This window comes from Homalodisca vitripennis, chromosome 5 (assembly GCF_021130785.1).
Source record: "Homalodisca vitripennis isolate AUS2020 chromosome 5, UT_GWSS_2.1, whole genome shotgun sequence".
NCBI classification, from domain to species: Eukaryota; Metazoa; Arthropoda; class Insecta; order Hemiptera; family Cicadellidae; genus Homalodisca; species Homalodisca vitripennis.
Genome location: NC_060211.1, coordinates 3,294,624 through 3,317,193, shown reverse-complemented (window position 1 = coordinate 3,317,193; position 22,570 = coordinate 3,294,624). Strand labels below are relative to the sequence as shown.

General features: G+C 35.9%; 1 protein-coding gene across 5 annotated transcripts in view; it reads right to left on the bottom strand.

Moving 5' to 3' along the window:
- Positions 1-7,488: 7,488 nt before the first annotated feature.
- LOC124361726 (CXXC-type zinc finger protein 1-like) overlaps positions 7,489-22,570 on the bottom strand; it is a 68,220-nt gene continuing 53,138 nt past the window's right edge. For all 5 annotated transcript variants that reach the window (XM_046815666.1, XM_046815663.1, XM_046815664.1 and 2 more), the window contains one exon: positions 7,489-8,603. In XM_046815666.1, the coding sequence (XP_046671622.1) occupies positions 8,493-8,603 (111 nt within the window). In that variant the 3' untranslated portion in view covers positions 7,489-8,492. The remainder of the gene's footprint in view (positions 8,604-22,570) is intronic.

The following is a 22,570-nucleotide window of genomic DNA, read 5'->3' as shown; positions in this document are numbered from 1 at the left end:
GGTCATCTTTTATGTATTCCTGCCACCCCTCCTTTGATATGGTTTTTCCCTGGCAAAGCCACCTACAAGTGTATAGCCATCAATGCGGGTGTTTTCCAGGTTTTCTTTGGTCAAGCCGTGTTCAGTTACTATTATAAGGTCCGGGTTTTCCTCGCTTATGAATGAGTAAGTCTGTCAATTTTGTTGGATAGCCAATTTACATTTTGGTGCATTGATTTTAATTTTGTGTTTTTGTATAAGGTGCTGAATTTTCCTCGATGTTACGAGTTCTGTGTCTTTGTGGGTTGTTAGTTCTGTACATGTTGCTATTTTCTTTTCCTTTCGGAGTTTTATGAACGTCCTTGTTACAAAAATGGTTTTTTCTTTGTCCCTTGTCCTTCGAGTGCAATCTAAAAAAGAGCGGTTTTGTTTGTGTTACCAATTTGCAGGGTTGCGTGTCTCTGTTTAGTGTCCTTATCTTTTGTAGTATTTCCAGTCCTCTGAGGATTTATCGAGTGGTCTTTAAGTTCCAATAAATGATCTGGTTCTGGGGAGTGCTTGATTGTGAATATTCAGGTATTACTTACTATTTCATTGGGATCCTCTACTTGGGTTTTCATCTCCCTTACAGGAAATTTCCTTTTCAAGAAGACTGGAAGCTCTGGTTCGCTTCCATCATCGTATTTGTGTATTTCAGGTAATACTATTATGTTGTTTGAGCTGTTTGTTTTGGAATGGCGATGTCGGATGTGGCGGGAAGGGTGGTGTTGTCAGACTTTTGAGTGGGACTCTTCTGGTTCATGGTTGGTGAGGTGTTTCCCTTTCTCAATGTCAAAGGGGGTGAGGGGTTCTGTATCAAACAAGGTTTGGGGGTGAGTTTTTTTTCAATTCTGTTTGTTGCGGTTTTGAGGTGTTTTTCCGTGTGTGGAGGTTGAAAGTGGTCAGCTAGGTCCTGGCTTGCGTGCGAGTTCATCAGTCTTATTCACTTGCTCAGCATGTCATCTCCAGTGGGGGGTGAAATAGATAAAAGATTGAGTGTGTCTGGAGGGATGCAACAATACAGTGTGGTAGGGAGTCATATATGTCTTCTTTTTTCCTTGATGTTCGTATGACTGCTACATGCCCTGCTTGTTTGCTTGAAATTCATGCACTGTTGACACATTAAAGCCTAGGTTATTAAGTGCTCGTTTTTCAGCCTGTTTGAATACAAGGACTTTATAAAGGTCTTTGTCCAATCGCAGCTTTTTTATGTCTTCCAGGTACTTTAGGCTCGTCTCGTTTTTTCACAGGGTTGCAGGTTACCATTCCTTGTTCATTAATAAGATGCTAAGAGGGTGGTGATACTGTTAGTACATCTATATGAGAAACTTAGGACTTGTGTCACCTCAGCCTCTATTGTGATGTCATTAGTATGTCATGTTGTAGTTTGTCTGTTTATGAAAGGTATTTGTTGTTTATCTCCCACCAGTAGTGCTGCTCTTTTTACTCCGGCAATCGCACAAGCAAAGAGGATTTCTCCAGCATGGAGCATTAAGGCTTCATCTATAATTACCCTGTTGTATCTTCCTCCTTTTTTTATGTGGTCTGTTAGATTTATTATGAAGGAGTGCACTGTTTCTGCATGAGTCTTTTGATATGCTTATTATTGTGTGGTTGGGTATTTTGTTTTTAATTTTAGCCGATTTCTAAAGTCATTTGCTCCCTCCTGGTTGGGAAAAGGACCAGGTCATTTTTTGAGTGGTTGTTTATAATAAACGTTGTTTTGCCACATCTCCGGGCACGCCTTGGACAAGTTGGAGTTTTATGTCAGTGTTCTTGTCTATGTCAACATTTTTTTATGCCACCATAGAGCGCCAACTTGATTTCATCACCTCGGTTTCTCCTGAGACCAGAATTATTTTGTTTGCTGGCCTTGTGTTGGCATCGGGACTGTGTATTTTTGAGTTGTTGTAAGTTAGTTTAATAAATCGAGTGCCGTCAAAGCCGTAGCAGTACTGTTTTGTTGGTTTTAGGCGCAGCAGAGGATTGACCGGTTACTGAGGTCAATTATGTCATAAGCTATTTTTGACGCTGCGATCTTTGTTTCTAGTGCTTGTATTGAGAGAGAGAAGAGGGCCTTTTGTTCAAAGGAGTTGGCCTTATAGAATTCAGCAAAGGATTTTAGTAAGGCACCTTCTGCTTGTCTCCAGGCATTTTTTTGTTCCTCCATTGCTGCTTTAATGAAGGCTTGTGTTTCAGTAATTTTCTAGATTTTGATCTTTAGCTGTAGTATTTGTAGTCGCAGGCAATTTGTCATTGTTGAAGTTTGCGCTTCTTCTTCTCCATGTGCTGTATATGGTTGGGTCATAACTAATTTAAAGCCTATTAATAAACAGTTCCAAAAACATTTTTATAAGAATAATCATGAAAAGAAAGAAAAACTGAATCATCCTACCCTTTGTTTTTGAGATTGAATATTCTTCCGTTAAGATATATGTTTGTTTTTAAAGTTTTAAAAATATTTTTCTTGAGAAGCAAAAAATCATAAGTCAACAAATAAATTTAAACTTAAATTAAGAATGCAGAAGACTCATTAGTACCAAAACCTTCAAATACTTTCTTTACAAAAAACTTTTTATTTATTTTAGCACCAAAACTTTTTAATCTGTTACCACTGCATATAAAGAGTTCAGTATTCAATTAATATTTTTCTAAAACAGCTTAAAAAGTGGCTATTGTCAATGAAGGATATTGAAGAAGTACTTTTTAAAATTAATGTTTAAAATGAGGATTTTTCCTTTCCTTGTAATCTGTTTCCAATAATGATAATATGCATAATTTAGTTTATGTTCTGGTTGTGTTCATTGTGTTTTCCATGTTTATTTGTTTAATTTTTTACATTTAGGCTTAGTTGATTATTTTATGTATAGTTAAGATTTTTTATTAATTTAGTTGTGTTTATCACGAACTTCATGTAGAGTAAAAATAAATAAGTTTTACTAAAAATATTACTGTACTGTTTGTAAAGCTGCTAGTTTTCTGTTAATTTTATGATATTTATTACTCCAAACAGGCTTTGCCTTGGAGTTTTTTCTCTTTATTTTTCATAGTGATAGTGTTTTATAGTAGTTTTAGTTGCATATGTATGTATTGTTTACGTGTAAGTAAATGTAATGTTTTTTGGTTAGTTTGTAAAATTTTATAAAAATTTCGTATCTGTAATTTATTTGTGAGAAATAAAGTTTCTTTCTTTCTTTCTTTCTTTCATTTTCGCTGGCTATTCTTGAAAGGTGAGTTGGTGTTTAAAGCAGGTATCTAGTATGGAGTCAATGGTTTTCTTTATTTTTTTGTCACTTGTATAGATTTCTATATCTGTGCAGGTAGGCATTACTATTGAATTGAAGTACAACTTGTAGTATTTCTTCTGTGCTGGCTTTATTTGGCATTATGGATGCCACAGTTTCGTTTATGCTGATGGTGAAAAGTATTGGAAATTTTATGCAGTCATTTGCCGTTTCCATGAATTTGAGAGCTTTGATTTCCAGGTCGTTGTGTTTGTGAGGAGTAACAGATTTATGCTGTATGGTTTCTTGTCATGTATTATGGTGGCAAAATTGTTGTATGATAATTTCTTGCTTGTGACTCTGCCTTTCAGCTCTGCTCTAAAAGTTTCTGAAGGCAGCGTGAGGGAGGCAGATGGATGTATCTTTGTCGTAAAAGCCAATTACCGCAGGCCCTCTCCCAGTCAAGGTCAGAGTGTTAGTTGTGATGTCACAAGGGGCGTATGTTCAGGCACAAAAGCTACAGTTTTCAGGTTACTAATCTGTTTGTATCTTGTATGTTTAAGAATGAAATGCGGCCGGTATTTGTATTTACTGCAGTATTGCGTATTATTTTTCGTGCAACTGATCTGGTTTGACATGTGTCTGTGTCTTCTGAGTCACTAAGCTCTTGTTGCTCAAGGGTACATGAGAATGTGTTATCTATGTTAATCACATTATTGTCCATTTCTGGGTTTTCACGGTATAGGTTCAAGTCTGCCATTTTGTCTACATTTGAAGTTCTTGACACAAGAAATAGGTTGTTGTTGTTTCCTCTTGTGGGAAAGTCAGTTTTTTTGTGGCCAAGTTTTTTATGTGATGGCTTTATATTGTTGTTTTTTCAAGGCCTTTGTGTCTTTTTTTACTTTTCCAGTGACTGAAATCTAGAGTCCAAGATGTTCAGGCTGTTCTGCAGTTCAGTAAGCTTGGTCACAATTGAGGGGGTTGTTGTGAGGAGCAGGTCACTGTGTTTGAGGGGAGACACGTGTTTGGGTGGCCATGCATTTTACCTGTTTGTTAGCGTTCTCAGTTTTGCTACTGCCCTTTTTATTTTGGTTATATATTGCTTCAGTTCTTCTATTTCTTGTAAGTGTGCATTATAATTTGAGTTTGTTCCCTGTCATGTTCCTCAAAGACACTTTGAAGCTTCCTTTGTGGTCTTTTCCTTTTTCAAGGGAGTTGTCCGATTCAATTAGTTTTAATTCCAACTGTTCATTTCTCACTAAAATGAGATTCTTCTTTGGTTAGTAGATCTTCTACAATGGCCTCCATATTATCAAGCTTTATAGTCAACGCACTATTTTCCCTTTTTAGCTGATTATTTTCTTCTAGGAGTGCAGACCCCTTATTTTTGCTGCTATAATCAGCTGTTCCTATTCTGTGGCGCTGTTTATTGGATCATCTCCAAGAATACTTAATTCCAATCCTCTGATTGAGTTGTTCAGTATGTGGCTATCGTTAGGAGGTGTTTTGCTGAATACTTATTTACAGCTGAGGAGCAATTCGTGACTTCTTGGGAGGGTATAGATAAAGGGCAGTCACCCTGTGTGGTGTTCAGTGAGGATGCACTTCCCTGCTGTAGGGGGGAGAGAGTGAGGGTGTGTAAATGGGTGGTCGTCCAAATTGATTCTGCTTCTCTTAATGCTTCGTTGAGTTTTTTGTTCTTGTGGTTGTCTGCTTGTTGGGTCCCGTATAAATGCACATTTCCCGAATAGGAAAATAGTTCTGTGGCTTTTACTTTTGCTGTTTTGTGGTCTCCATAGAACATGATGTTAAATTTAGGATGATTTTTGCCAATCGCATTTTATTATCTCAGTGATAACTGCAGGCCAATGTCTATAGCCCTTTAGCTTGGCGAAGACCAGGTCTCCTACTGAGAAGCTCGTCATTTTGTGGGACCCTATTTAGCAGAGAAGTCCTACTTTATTAAAAAGATTGAGGCAGTTTGTCAGATTTTATTATAAAATAAAATTGGAAATAAAAGATGTAATAAGATTGAGACAGTTAGCAACTAATAGTAGTATGCTAATATGGTAAAGGCAGTTTTTTGTCTAGCAGTGTTTGACTGATTCATGGGTTATCCTTGTAATTTATTGTCGAAGATACAGTAGAAATGAGAACGTTTTTTTACTGGGTAGATTTTGCAGTAAATATACTGTTTTTATTCAAGCTTTGGCAGGCTTGCTTATGTCATTAAAGTGTGGTCTGGATAAAAATAATAAAAATTCTTGATCAGTTAATAATATTGAAGTGAAATTACTGTTTTTTATTCAAGCTTTGGCAGGCTGCTTATGTCATTAAGTGTGGTCTGGATAATAATAAAAATTCTTAATCAATTAATAATATTGTAGTGAAATACTGTTTTTTATTCAAGCTTTGGCAGGCTGCTTATGTCATTAAGTGTGGTCTGGATAATAATAAAAATTCTTAATCAATTAATAATATTGTAGTGAAATACTGTTTTTTATTTCAAGCTTTGGCAGGCTGCTTATGTCATTAAGTGTGGTCTGGATAATAATAAAAATTCTTAATCAATTATAATAATATTGTAGTGAAATACTGCTTTTTATTCAAGCTTTGACAGGGCCTGCTTAAGTCATCAAAGTGTAGTCTGGATGCTTATAAAAGACGTCAATCAATTAAAATAAAAGTCCATTTAAGACAGAGAATGTATAGTTGTGCTTGATTTCAATCCCTGTCAAATGAATGAAGTAGAACAGCACTATTGTACTGCAGGTCTGGTCGACAGTTGTTGTGGCAGTTGATCTGTTTGCTGACTGGCTGACGGCTTTGTCAGGTGTGGAATGTGATATGTCAACACTGACTGCCACTACTTCCAGTTGTCACCATATGGTACCAGGCAGTTCTCAATATATTGTTATTAATTTAATCAGTGTCCCCTTAGTCAGTAGTGAGTGTTTAAATGTGTTAAAATATACATATATATTGTATTGTTTTGCTTGACAATGGTTACATGAGTGTTCATAAGTAGTTCTTAGTGGTTACATTTGCTTGGGTTTCTTGAAGTAAGTAATTTTTGGTTTTTATGATAGTATAAATTTCTTTTTGAGGTAAGTGAATATTACTACAACTTACAGTTTGATGTGGTGTTGCAGTTTGATTGGGAATATGTTGTTTTACCCGTTCAAAACTTCACTTAAAATGAGGGAGCACTTACACTAGTTGTGTTATATGTCCACCATCTTGAATTTTTTTTTTTTTTTTTTTTACACAATTTTATTTATTTTATTATAATTTTATTTATACAATTTAATATAAATAAAAGTCATTTTGACAGGTATTTGGTCTTCCGATCATATGTTAGTTTGCTTATTTAAACGCATATGTGATAGATACGGCGAAATAAAAAATAATTGAATCAGAAAAAGTAAGCGCTCTGTGGTGTAATGGTAGCACATTCACCCGGCAAGTGAAAGATCCGGGTTCGACTCTCGGCGGAGCAAGTACTTTTTGTGATTCAATGTTTATTGAAATTATATATATATATATATATATATATATATATAAAAAACTACCCAGGTAATTATGCTAATCAAGAAAATCTCCTCTTATAATACAGAATGAAAACAATGTAAAATTAAACAGACCAGAATCCAGCCGACAAACATAAACAGCTGTGAAAATTGCGCAGAACATCAGAGAACTACAAGTTTTAGTTAAATGTAAAGAAATGTAATATGTATAAAAGAGTACATCAGAAGAAGAAAGCATGAAATCTGCTAATTACAAGGATATAGCTTTTATTACAATTTATGCACTGCATATTATGACTTTACCAGTTCCAGCGTTAAAGTACTTTATGTGCCCACCACTCCCATCCCAAAGGATTTTCTGCTCCAAAAACGAAAAGATGCTTTCAATGAATCTTTAGAGATGAACCTCTATAATAATTCCGTCCCAATCCCATCTCATTCAGGAAAAATGTTGTGGGTTTAATTCTAAGACCTCGGTAACTACTTTCACCGCACAAAAGTGACGCTGACACCTTTTTGTTGAGTAATTGAATAGAAAGTCTGACACTAAGTTTAGTTTGAACAAGTGTTGTCTCAGAATATTTGCACTAACTCCCACAGAACAGTCAGCTCAACCACAAGGCCAGGTCGCAGTGATGTGACACCCAAGTCCGATATAAACTTATAAAATCCAAAAACATTTAAATATAAAACAGAAAGGAAATTAAAAAACCAAGTACTTTAAAATCAAACAATTTATTGATATAATATAGTAAATTACCTACCTTAATTTATAATATTAGTTGCACCATTACAGTGTTGTTATTTACTATGAATCAAAAACCTTGTAAAATGGCACACAGATACATCTATTATTCTATTGTAATGCTAATATTATACTACGAACATGGATAGACGTAAAGAATTAGAATTAAACTAAAACCTATTACTTTTGCTACATTGTATTGATATTGTAATGTTTAATACAAATGTTATTACAATATTATACAGAGGGAAACATTGGTGTGCTTTGTATGTGGTTTAGCACAAATGTTTTGACAAATAACAATACAATTTATCCACTATTTTAAAAACAACTTATTAATTACTTCAGGATGAGGCAGATACAGGAGTTCGGGCAACTTAATTACAACTCAGATTAATTGCCCACAAAATAATTATTGTCAATAGTACTTCATTACATTTACACTTAACTTTATTAAATAAGTAAATATGCCAAAATATATTGAAAGAAAACATAATGGGGAAAATGCAAATTACTGTTTACATAAAAGCACACATCACTATCACTGCAAGTGTTATTAACATTTAAAAAGTCTGCAGAACTAAGATGCCATAAAACTTGTTGTGACACCTGACTAATTCTGGTTTATGTAAAATATCAAAATACTGGGAACATTGTTACATTCTTAAAGAACTCTGAAATCTATAGTAGTTTTACAAACATGTCTTTAAGATTAATAATAAATAATGATTATTATAGGCTTTGAAGAAAGTTGTTCATATATTTCCTGAATTTGAATATAAAAGCCTCATTACACAAGACCTATTTGATATTTGAACTAACATGTATTTAAAAATGGTTTAAATTAAAGTATTATATGGAGAATCCCATGCTTATTCTAAGAATTTTTTTATTTTACAGCAAAAAAGAAGTTAATGGTAAAATCATTTTAACAAATACTACTGAATCATTTACTATAATTATTAAATCAGATTTTCACTTGTGCACTCTTGTTGAATGAAGCAGAAGTCCCACTACATTGCATCGATTTGTAAGTTGCCTCAAAAGATGATATTCTTCTCCAAATAGCGTGTTGATTTTGTTCAACTGTAAGCAAAATATTATAATAAATTAACAGATTATTATTAATTTTAAAACAAATATCCATCTTTCACAACATAGACAATAGACAATATTCTTCATTCATAAACGTTGAGTTTAGAATTTTTGTCAATACAATAAAGGACATACAGAACATAAAATTTAAAATATCAGTTCATGATGCAATTGATTTCCAGTTTATGAACTCTTGAATAGTGTAGAAGGGTTGCTGGAGAAACCAACTTTTGAGTGAGTTCTTCAGGTGTTTGACTGGTGTTTTCTTCAGTGAGTCTGGTAGAATGTTGAAATAGATTGCTCCTTTGTATGATGGTTTCCTCTCATATAAACTTAGGTGGTGTGTTTCAAGAGCAAAGTGGTGTCTATTTCTTGTGTTGTAGCAGTGATGGTCTCCAGTTCTAGTCTGCCCAGTTGTTACAGAGTGCAAAATAGTATCAATTATATAAAGAGCTACTACTGTTAAAATCCTCAGTTCTCTGAAGGCTTCCCTGCAACTGTCTCGTGGTCTCAGTCCAGTAAGAACTCTGATGGTTCTCTTTTGTATTACTAATACTCTTTGTAAATTTGTTGCTGTTGTACTTCCCCATACAATTAATCCATATCTCAGATGGGACTCAAAGAGAGAATGGTAGGCTGATTTACCCATATCTATATTGCTAATTTGTTTAATTTGTCGTACTACATAAAGGCAGGAGCTAAGTTTTTTGCAGAGTTTATCCACATGAGGCTCCCAGGATAGTTTGTTGTCTAGAGTCAGACCTAGGTATTTTGTTGATGTTGTTACCTCTAGCTCTGGGAGACCCCTGTGATGGTTTCGGGAGGCAGTGAAAATCAGCTGTTGTGTTTTCTTCTCATTTAGTACCAGATCATTGATATGGCAGTATTGCTTTGCCATATCAAAAGCTATATACGAATTGATGTCAAGTTGTTCTTTGTCTTTCTCGGTAATAATAAGGGCAGTGTCATCAGCATACATCACAACCTTGCAGTATTTCTCCAGATATTGTGGGAAGTCATTTGTCAAAAGAGTGTAAAGCACTGGACCAAGCACAGATCCCTGAGGTACGCCTCTTGTTACTGGTAATAGTTCCGACTTTATTTTGTGAATTATTCCGTTGCTTGATGATGTAAGATCTACGAGTTTTTTCCTGTTGCTCAAGTAGCTTTTGAACCAGTCTGCCTCTTTGTCTTCAATTCCTAATGATCTCAGTTTTTTAATTACTAAGCCATGCTCTAGGCAGTCAAAGGCCTTACTGAAGTCTAGGAAGATACTTGTGGCTATACAACCTTCTTCTAGTTTGTCGATGATAGATTCAACTAGCTGAGTTATTGCTGTGGTTGTTGATTTATTCTTCTTAAAGCCATGCTGTCTTGGAGTAAGAAGTTCATTTTGATTCAGGTGGCCTAGAAGTCTTTTCAAGATGACACGTTCTAGAATCTTTGAGAAGGTTGATATTAGTGAAATGGGGCGGTAGTTGCATGGTTCATTCGTTTGACCGTCTTTATATTTAGGATATATTTTTGAAGTTTTAAACAATTTGGAAATATTCCTTGGGAAAGAGATTTGTTATTTAAATTTGTTAGTGGGATGAGAATTTCATTTTTGCAATATTTAACCAATTTTGATGAAAAATCATCTTCTCCTGCTGAGGACTTTTGTTTTAGTCCATTTATAATTTTGCCAATTTCATCACAGTTTGTTTTATAGAAGTACAAATTGGATTTTGAGGTTTCTTGGGTTATTGTTTTCGTGTGCTTGTTATTCTGCGTACTGTTCATGAGTGTTCTTTCAGCTGTGGTTGCAAAAAATTCATTGAGATGATTTGCTATTTTTGTTGGTGAAGAGATGGTTTCTCTGTTGACGATGAGAGTGTCTAGCTGCACGTTTGAGGTACGAGACTTTCTTTCCTGGTTAATTATATTCCATAAAACTTTGGTCTTGTTGTCTGCTTCCTCAAATCTGTTTGCGATCTCTTCTTTCCTAAGTGTTTTTAATTTCAGATCATAGGCTTTCTTCTTTTGTGCTGCTTCCAACTTATCCTCTGGTTTCCCTGTGAGAATTGCTCGGTTTATGGCTTCTAGGTAATTGTCCTTGAGCTCATTGCTTTCTGCATCCCATATTTTTTTGAGGTTTTTCTTTTTTAGTTTCATAGTAGAGAGAGGACAGGAGATGTCTAATGCTTGTTGAAGTGTTTTGTGGAACATTTCAAATGCGTCATCAACATTGTTTGTTTGTAATACCTTACTCCAGTCTTTTACTTCCAGTAAAAGTCTTAAGTCCTCCATTGTATCTGGAGGGTCGTGAACAGCTGGTGGAATTGAAGGAATCTAGGAATGGAGCAACATCTACAGTAAGATCTACCAAACTTCCCATTACCAGAGGAGTACCCCAGGGGTCTGTCCTGGGCCCGGTGATGTTCATACTTTTCAGTTTTGACCTCCCTTATTTTACAGAACAATACTGTCGAATCGTGATGTATGCTGACGACTCTGTCCTTGTGACTTCATCAAGGGTTGTGGAGGATCTTCAAGTGCAGACATACATAGCCTTCAACATGGCTCTTGACTATTGTAGCTCCAATGATCTTGCTCTAAATGAAAGCAAAAGTGTACAAATAAACTTTGGAAGCAAGAGAGATGACATTCACGCTCTTCCTAATTTACAATGTGCTAAGTCAACTAAGCATCTAGGAGTCATACTGGACAACCATATTTCCTGGGCAAATCATATTGACCAATTATGCAGCAAGCTGAGCAGCTCACTTTTTGTCTTGAGACGGATGTTGACTATAGCCTCACCTCAGGCAGCCAAGACTAGCTATCATGCACTCTTTGAGGGACACTTAAGGTATGGCATCGTGCTTTGGGGAGCCTCGTCACACAGCCACCTTGAGCGAGTGCTGATAATGCAGAAGCAGGCTGTGAGGTTGCTGCATGGTCTAGAAAAAAGGTAAAGCTGCAGAGACACCTTCAAGGGTAACATATTAACTGTAGTGGGCATTTATCTATTGGAAACTATCTGCCTAGCTAATTCAAAAGGCCTTGTACGGAATGGACACTTCCATTCTTATGGTACTAGGCATGCAAATGACTTCAATCTGCTTGCTCACAGGACTGGAAGATTTGAAAAGAAGCCTACATACGCTGGTGCTAAATTTTACAATAGACTGCCTGCTGAAATCAAGACAACTGAATCAAGGAGTTTCAGAGCACATCTTCAGGATTGGCTTCTTCAAAGACCTTTTTACAGTATAGCAGAGTATATGGACTGGCCAAACAACTTTCCATGAAATATCTGTATTTAACTACCCAATTTGTATTGTATGACACCATTTTCAATTTTGATAATTGTAAAATAAAGTTTCTCTCTCTCTCTCTCTCTCTCTCTCTCTCTTTGTTTATTTTTCTTGTCAGTGTCTGTGCTGGGATGAGTCTTTTGTCTGTATTGATGTTACATAACTGGGCACAGTGGTCAGATATTCCTGTGTCGAGGACTTGGGTAGATATGTCAGCTTCACTCATGTTTGTACATATAAAGTCGATGGAGGTTTGGCTACTATGCGTTATTCTTGTGGGGGGCAATTTAAGTCTTCTCAAGTCATCTCCTAGGAGTGCTTCTTCCAGTTTCAGTGTGTTTTCATTCACTGTCATGGCACCTACATTTATATCACCCATTACAATCATAGGGTTATTTGTTGTAAGAGCATTGTCTAGTTGAGCCATGAGTTCTTCAAGAAGGGAAAAACAACTAGAGAAGGAAAAGCAACACTTCCAAGAAATGCAAGACATTTTTGAAGAGCATGATAAGAAACAATTACATATCATGGAAGGATATATCAAAGACATTGACAATTTGAAATCCAAACTCCTGGAAAAAGAAGCAACCCCTCAACACAAGATTTCGGACAGACCTTGCCCTATCAGTGAAATAAAAGAACCTTCTAAAGCTCAACCTACAACCACTTGGATGTCACCAACTTTTCTTTGTGACCTTAAGGAATTAAAAGAAAAACAATGAGCTATGGAGCAAAAAATTGTACTATTGGAAGGAAAAATTGCTTCCCAAAGTCAAATTAAAAATACAGAAAATACTAAAGCAATCAAGCAAAACAGAAAAAAAAACATGTTTCCGTCGAAAAAGAGATAACTCAAAAAACATGTTTAACATTACTAACATAGAAAATGAAAACGAGCTAGCAAATACCTCAACGAGTTTGAAGAGTTCATCTCCGAAAAGCGACGGCGACCTTCACATTTTACTACTTGATAGCGAGGCTGCAAGAGATGCCTCTCCTCAAGAACTTAGCGATGATGAGGACAATGGAATCACTCAGACAAGAAGCATGAGCAGGAGAATTATTAGAGCTGTAGCAGTTAACTCTAATACCGGTCGCATCTCCACCATAGACCCTCAAGATATACCAGTGATTGGAAAGCTAAAACTGTCCGGCTTCATTCCAGATGAAACACCACTAATATCTACAACGCTTTGCAACGATGATGATAGACCTAAATTGTGTGAGATTGGGTTCTTTGACATAGAAAAAACAAAATGCTCCTTGAAATTAACCTCAGAAACAGCGGAGGATATTTTTAAAAGGGTGAATGAACACAAACTCTCATACAATAGCTTTGTGACATTTTTAGACAAAGAGAAGATCTACTTTGTAATATGTTTCTCATCAGAGCAAAACAACTGGAAAGAAAAACTTTTCAAATTTAACGAAACTATCAACGAATGCATCAAATTCCCAGTACTTTTCTCATTGGATGTAAGTGACATGCTTAGCTCGCTGCAACTAGGTATCACCAGTGTTGCGGATATCCTTCAAGTCTTTCAACAATTCTCCTGCTGCATACTTACATAGATTCAGATTCTATACCATTGACAAAACAATTAAAAAATCTTTGGACAGAATACTTGAGGATCAATACAATTCACAACTTACAATATCCCGTTTGGCACCTAAGACAGGTATCTACAATGTCTGGAGAAGCAATGAGACTGTAACCCCTGCTCTACACTCAACTAAAATAGGAGAAGAATCAATGGTACAAAGCTTTGCAGTGGCTGCAATGGAAGAACAAAAAACACTATGGAAAACTGCAGAATATACACTTCTTCAAAAATTCTCCCAATTCTACAAAAATAACACACTAAACAACAGCACATTGGACCAAATTAAGAAGAAGCTGACTGCTTTGAAATTCAGTTACGATGTAATTGATCTTAAGACGGGAAAACTGCTTTTAGGTAACCATCCAAAAATAAATGATCAATTTGGCTTTGAAGGTATTCATTTCATAGAACTTCAATGCAACAACAATTTCAAGTACTCGGTTCCCTCGAGTGCCAAACCAATAAATGAAATTATTTTAGTCTCTGACGAAACAGTCATTATGAACCAAATCAGACTCTACAAAAGTGTAAAACGCCTCCAAATTAAAGATCCCTCTAACATCAAAATCAAATTGGTTCAGGGAGTACCAGGGTGTGGTAAAACCACTTTTATCATCAATAACTATAAAGATGGAGACCTAGTGCTTTTCCCTACGAAAGAAGGGGCAAAAGATTTTCGAGAGAGACTAAGCCAGAAACAACCAAACCGTGATGGCACAAAGGATGCATGCAGGACAGTCCACTCATTCCTGATAAACAAGACAAAATATATGGAATCGGGAGGCACCTACAAAAGAGTGATTTTTGACGAAGCCCTGATGATGCACGCTGGTGAAATACTCTATGCTTGCGCATTAGCAAATGCTCAGGAAGCCCTTCTCATTGGTGACATTAACCAGATACCATATATAAATAGAACAACACATGACTTAACCTACTACGACATCATGAAGCTGACAACTGTTGATAAAATCCTACACCATTCATACAGGTGCACAAACAGTGTGGCAGCTCTAATGTCTCATTTCTACCCACAAGGAATGACAACATGCAGCTCCATAAAGAAAGAAACACAAACTTTTCAACTGGACAACATCAAAAAACTCAACATTGACAAACATGAACACAAAGTACTAGTGTTTAAACAATCTGAAAAACTGGATACAAAAATTAGGGTATGATGTGTCATCTATCCACGAATATCAAGGAAAACAAACTGACCACATTGCGGTTGTACGAACATCAAAGATCCCAGAAGAGGAGCTCTACAACTCTAAACCACACTGCATTGTGGCAATTACAAGACACAGAAAAACATTCAAATATTTCTCACCAGTGGCAAATGACACACTAAGCAAATGGGTGAAGCAAATGAACAGTTATTCGGACAATGATCTAGCAAAACATCTTAGGGCTGAATCACACATAGTACCACACACGCAAGCAGATGAACACATCCCTCTAAGTCAATCTCTTACACTTCAGACTCACAGTGCCTCTACTCTGGAAAATACGGAGAAAGGTAATAACACATCCTTGCCGATTACTCAAGAGAACTCAACCATGACACACCACACCTTGCTGCCACCCATTACAGTAGGTGAAGACCACCAAGAAACCCAGGAAAATGAACATGAGACAAAACTCACGAACAACACCTCTTCAGATCAGTATTACCATACTGAAAAAGCTCCTTTTTTAGAATTTCGACGTCCAAGAAAGACAAGGCACAAACAGGCTACAAAAAAACACAAAATCAAAATATTTTGGAATTCTATCCTACACAAGATGAAATAGCTCCCATAACTATATTTCATCAAAATGTCCAAGGACTATCAAAAAAAGTAGAGAGAATAAACCATCTAATGAATGATTTAAAACCAACAATACTGATACTTTCTGAACATGGATTGAGCACAGAAAAGCTATTACTTACCAAGATTAGTGGATATGAATTAGTAACATCTTACAGTAGGAAAAATCATAAAATGGGAGGAGTTGCAATCTACGTACAGGAAAAAGGTAACCTAAAAACAGAAGCAATTGACATATCTAATAGGAACGTGGAACTGGTATGTGAAACTGCATTAGCAAAAATTAATATCCAGAATAAAACACTCTATGTACTTGGTGTTTATCGTCCTCCAGGAGGACAAGTCAAATTAGCTGTTGACATATTAGCTGACGTACTTACTACATATAAAGCTGAAGCTAAACTCCAAATCTTAATGAGAGATGTCAATATAGACAGATTAACCGTAAATACAGACAACACTTTCTTTGAGGATGAACTATCAATTTTTGGTATCAAGCGGCTATCTCTCCCAGAGACAAGGACTACTTATCACTCCAGAACATCTATTGATTGTATTTGCACAAACATATCAGAAGATATGGTGAACTTTACAGTAGTACAGACTGGAATATCAGATCACACTGGCCAGATTTGCACCGTCAACATGCAAACAAATTTGTCCTCTAAGAAAGAAGCTACTGTGAGGAGAATATTTTCAAGGAAAAATCTGGACATACTTAAAGACAAATTCTTTCTATAAAATTGGGAGAGCGTGCATGCTGCATCAGACGTTGAAGAGAGCTATAACTTATTTTTAACAACAGTAAGAAAAACACTAGACCATGTATGTCCTAAGAAGAAAGTACAAGAAAACCAAGTAGGAAGCTTAATGTACAATATGATGAAGAAGTAAAAATTCTAAAAGAAGACTTTCTAACTGCCTTACACAGATATGAACTAACTGGAAATAATGATGACAAAATAGCAATGACAAAAAAAAAAGAAAACCTACGACCTTAAACTCAGAAATCTCAAACGAAGCATAACAGCAGAATATATTAATCAGGCTGACAACAAGAGTAAAGCCATCTGGACACAATCAACTCGGAGAAACAAAATAAACAAAAAGGTGAAGCAAATATACAGTTGGAGATGGATGGCAAAATAGAGGATAACCCTGTTCTTGTGGCTGAACACTTTAATAAATATCTTTTGAAAATAGCAGCTTCCACATTGGAAAACAATCGCAAACAATTTAAAAACACAATAATAACTCACCAAATTACCCTCCCACAAAGTGATACCCGGTTACTATTTTTAAAACCTACTAACACAAAGGAAGTCATTGCAACAATATCCTCACTAAAATCTAAGTTATCTTGTGGAGTAGACGAGGTTCCATCAAAAGTCGTAAAACACTGTGCCAAACAACTAGCACCTCCATTATTCAGCATAATAAACAAATCATTTAGTTCAGGACAATTCCCCTCTGCTTTAAAAACTGCTAAAATATATCCAAAACACAAGAAGTCAAATTCAAATCTTTATTTGTCATTAGGCTATATTACAAGCAATAGACATTGTCATACTAATACTAAATATACTATGCAGTATACAAATTGTCATAACTACAATAATGATAAAAATCTTCAATAGAATATGGTGCAGTCCTCACAAAAAAACTTGTAATTATTGTTTTGAATACATTAACACTTAATTTTTTTACATATTCAGGTAAACTATTATACAATTTAATTTGCATATATTTATGACTGTTTATCACTTTTTGGAGTCGGGTACTTGGTAAATTAAGATTATCACAGTTCCTAGTATAGTGGCTATGATACACATTGCGCTCAACGAAATCAGATAAATGTTTTTTAACATATAATAAATTACACAATATATACAAGCTAGGTACAGTTAAAATCTTAAAACTAATAAAATATGGCTTACAACTGTCTATCTGACTTATACCAGCCATAACTCGAATTGCCCTTTTTTGGCATAAAAATACATCGTTAGCTCCAGGACTATTTCCCCATAGCAATATGCCATAGTTCAAGTGACAATTAAAAAATGCAAAATAGGCCATACGCAAACAATCAGATTCAACATTATACTTAAGCTTAAACAATAAGTATAACACTAGATAGTTTAGTAATTAGCTGCTCAGTATGATAATGCCAACTAAGTTTTGAGTCCAGATGAATACCGAGCAACTTGACATGCTGATTGACTAACTCTCCATCTACTTTCCTTAATGTAAAGACGATTTGTTCTGACTTATCATCATTAAGTATTAACTCATTTGCTGAGAACCAGTCACCAGCTCTTTCCACTAATAGAGCAGATTCATGTTTCACATAATCCAGAGAGTAACCTTTAACCAGTGCTGATGTATCATCTGCAAAGAGGACAGACTCATGGGGGAGGTTGGATGGAAGATCATTAATCATAATGACAAATAGGAGTGGCCCCAAAACAGACCCTTGGGGAACACCTCTAACCACTTCCCGCGTACGAGACACCTGATCCCCCATTACAACCACCTGTTTTCTGTTCACAAGGTACGAACGTATAAGGTTTAATTCTTTGCCCATTACACCATACTTAGAGAGCTTTTTAAGCAGTATTTTATGCGATATAATATCAAAAGCTTTTCTTAAATCTAACAGAGTCAAAGCCAAGAAAGAATTTTTTTCAAAAGCCTTAAGAACTTCAGTAACAACCTTTTCAACTGCATCAATGGTAGACTTACCAGCTAAAAAACCAAATTGTGCATTCGTAAAGTAATTATTTTGTAGAAAAAAAGAATATAGTCGTCTTTTGATAAAGTGCTCAATAATTTTAGAAAAAATTGGTACCAGAGCAATTGGTCTAAAATTAGCAAGTTCATCTACATTCTTCTTCTTTTGAACTGGGATAACTTTAGTAACTTTTAAACTTTCAGGAAATATTCCTTGATCTAAAATTGTATTTATTAGATATGTAACTGGAGATACAATTGCTGGCATTATACACTTTATCATCTTGTTTGAGAGACCATAGTAGTCCTGACTAGTAGAACCTTTCAAGTTAGAAGTTATATGCAACACCTCTGCCTCTGACGCTGGATCCCAGGCCTGTCTAGCATCTGGATTAGATTTTATTTCGTTGACATTATTCATATAGTCAATATGACTATGCTTCACAGGATTGCCACTACCGTTTTGACCATCCTTAGCAACAGATTCACCTACACTAACAAAGTAGTCATTAAATGTATCTGTTGAAATTGAAGAAGGTTGCTGTTTCTTTACACCAACTTCGTCTTTAATTACCTTCCAAGCAGTTTGATACTTGTTTGTTGCATTATTGATCAGGTTTTCATTATACTTATACTTAGCCCTCCTGATAAGATTTCTATAAGTTGCCCTACAATTTAAATAACAATTTTTGTCTCTAGTATCCTTAGTATACTTATATCTATTGTACAAATTTATCATTGTATTCCTAACCCTATTTAGTTCAGGTGTAAACCATTTATTATTTGTTTTCTTGCTTCTATCATTAATTAAATTTACTTTTTTATTTTTTAAAGGACAATAAATATTAAAGTTAGTACATACAACATCCATAAAATGATCAAAGGCAGCACTAGCATCTTCAACCTCAAACAATCTGAGCCAGTTCAGATTATTTAAACTACTGACAAATTGATCAATATTGCCTTTTCCCATCAGCCTAAAGCGAATTCTTTTTGGGACATGTTCAGGCTGTCTTACAACTATGGCGTCTGTATTAAACCAGATAAAATCATGGTCAGATACTTTAAAGCAGCCTATGTTGGACTGTAATCTAATATTAGTTGCCAGATTGTCAAGGCAGTAGTTACCCCTAGTAGGAGTAAAATTTGTTAAGTGGAGGTCAAAAGACTTGAGCAAGTTGCTGAGTATTCTACTCTCCTTTGAATCACTTAATGTACATACATTAAAATCAGACCCTAAAATTACTTTAACATGGTCAGAATTATCCAGAACTTTACTTAAAAAATTTTCAAGTACCTCTAAAAACATTGATAATTTAGAACTTGGTGTTCTGTACAGTGATATTAAAATTACTGGTTCTTTACTTTCTAATTTTACGGTAGCAACTTCAAAAACACCAGGTTTACAAAACTCATCAACATTCAATTCCGCAACACAAATGTCTTCCTTAACCAGCACGGCAGCACCACCATAGTGTTGTTGAGGTCGGCAGTAGGTAGCAGCCCACTTGTAGCCTTGAGGGACGTACAGGGGTACCTCGTGTGGAGATAGCCAGTGCTCATTGACAAGGGCAACATCAAAGTCATGTTCATGTAGAAGGAGAGTAAAGTCTTCAAGCTTGTTGCGAATAGATTGCAAGTTAATATGCACAACCTTAAACCCAGCATTAGGAACATTTATTAAAGTCTTTTCCCCTAAGGCCTTGGTTCGTGGGGATCCCATTTCCACTTGTAACTGAGAGTATGGTATTGGAGGGAAGTCATTTCCCGAAAAAACAAAACTGTCTGTAGTCACTGAATGAAAACTCAAACCATTTGCATCTTGATTACTCATAAGGGGTGTTGAAGTACTTGGCGCTGGTGAGCCACCAGGGACCAGGGGGTCATTAGATGGCAGTAAGCTTCCAGGAGCTGGCAGACCTCTGACACTCAAAAGCAGGTTGTCCGGTGCCGGCTGAACACTATCAGCCGCAGGCGGTGTGCCCAGATATGAAGGTGTGTCCAGGCGGTCAGGACTTATTTGATGTTGAACATCACCACCCGCCACTGCACAGATACCAGCCGCCTCACAGATTTCCTGAGCGAGCCATCTCTTGCCTCTCTTGTTGAAATGCAACCCATGACGTGTGTGTAAATGTCTTTCTGCATAGCTTGCCTTGACCAGTGATACATTAGTATAGTCACTACTCAGTTCCACTAAAACATTATTTACTCTCTCAACTTCTTTATTTACACAAGACCAAGCTTTAAGGTCATATCGATGGGGTACATCAACCACAATAACCTTGTTTTTACCTACCATATCCAGGGTTTGTTTAATATATGTCAGTAGTTTTTGTGCTTCATTGGCAGCTACATCATTCGTACCAAATAACAAAATTAGAATATCATCTTTACTCTTAATACCATCACAGATGTTTTCTTTATTAAGTACCTGTTCAGCTTTACCTCCTGGTCTTACAAATCCTACACTGTCATAAAGTTTTTGACACTGATTTATGTTCCAACTTAAGTCTCTTCCATGACTATCAGAGCATAACAACATCGTCTTTGTTTGATTGGATAAATTTGTTTTATTATGTAAAGCGTTTTTTCGATACGGCACCTTTGGACCATGTTTTTTACTATTTTTTGTATTCTTTAATAGGAACTTTGAACAGGTGCTCAAACCTATGTTGACATCTTCCTCCATTTCATCCTGACTGTCAGACAATGGTTGGAATACATTCTTAGTCTGTAGTCCAGAGTAGTTTGGTAAACTCATTCTTAGTTGTTTACTTGAAGTTGACCCTTGTTTAAAATTGTCAGCATTAAATTTTAATTTAACTATTTCCTCTTCCTTCTCAAGTATAATTTTCTTTAAACATTGTATTTCCCTCTTGGCTTCCACAACGTCATCATTAAGAATTTTTATAATAGATTTTTGGCTGTTTATTTCCTCTTTTAAAAGCATATTAATGTCAATATTAATATTGACATTAATATAAGGATCCCTCATCAAACCAGAGAATTACCGCCCTATCTCGCTAATATCAACACTCTCAAAAATAATAGAAAAGATTGCTCTGTCAAGAATGCTAGACTATATGGAAAGAAATGAACTTATTACAAAAAATCAACATGGATTTCTCAAAGGTAGATCCACCACCACAGCTGTTACAAATTTACTTGAAAAAATCACAGACAACCTGGAAGATGGCAAACATGTCTCAGCTATTCTACTTGACTACAGCAAAGCCTTCGATTGCTTGGGTCATGACCTCATCCTGAGAAAACTCTCAGCTTTAGGTATTGACGGCCTAGCAAAAAATTGGGTGGCTCTACCTGAAAGATTGTACACAAATTACTGAAATTCAACAAAATCTGAATGGAAAAAAATGTGTATACAGATCAAAGCCACTGCCAGTGAGAAGAGGAGTGCCTCAAGGCTCAGTACTGGGCCCCTTTTTATTTATTCTTTTCACCAACGACCTTTCTGTTTTTATCAATGATGACAATGTAGAGACTATAATGTACGCAGACGATACAACTCTTCTATTTGCAAATGACACATCACATGAATTAGTAACTAGCATTTTATCATCTACAGACAAAGCACTCCAATACTGTCTTCAAAATGACTTAGCTATCAATCCATCCAAAACCACACATATCAATTTTAGCAGAAGACATGAACAAATACCAGATATTCCCAATATTTCAACGGAACAAAAGACAAAACTACTGGGGCTTACAATTGATGCTGACCTTTCCTGGGGAGATCATATTAATGCACTGACCAAAAAACTCTCATCTGGGATATTTGTAGGCAAAAGAATGATGTGGATGGGAGGCCCGGAATTAGCCAAAACAGCCTACTACGCGATGGTGGAATTAATTCACTCACATTAGATATGGATTAATTTCTTGGGGCTCAACATCCGAGGCCAACCTTAACAAAATCCTGATCCTCCAGAAAAAAGCTATTAGAACACTTGCAAGCCTAGGCCCTACAGATAGCTGCAGAGAAGCGTTCAAGTCACTTAATATCTTAACCGTCACATCACTCTACATACTTGCAGTTGTCATCTACACCAATCAGCTGGACCTTCCAAGAAATGAAGACATACATTTATACAACACTAGGAGAGCAGCCGACTACAGTCTTCCTATTCACCACACAACAACATTTAGCAAAAAACCTTCATACATTGGCCGCAAAATCATCAACTCATTGCCACAAAACCTTAAGGACAAGAGAGGAAACCAGTTAAAAAATGAACTTCAGAACTGGCTAGTGGAGCGACCCTTATACTCGACCAAGGAGTTTTTTGACCTTTTATAAGATGACAAAACATTACACAAAATGAATAAACAAATAGATACATAAAATTGTAAAGCAAGATTACCAAATGTTGACGCCATTGTATTTTTTAAAGAAATTGCAAATAAAGAATATTGTCTATTGTCTATTGTCAATGGCTTGGTCAAGATTACTGCTAGGTGATCTGTATACCCCTAGAATATACAGT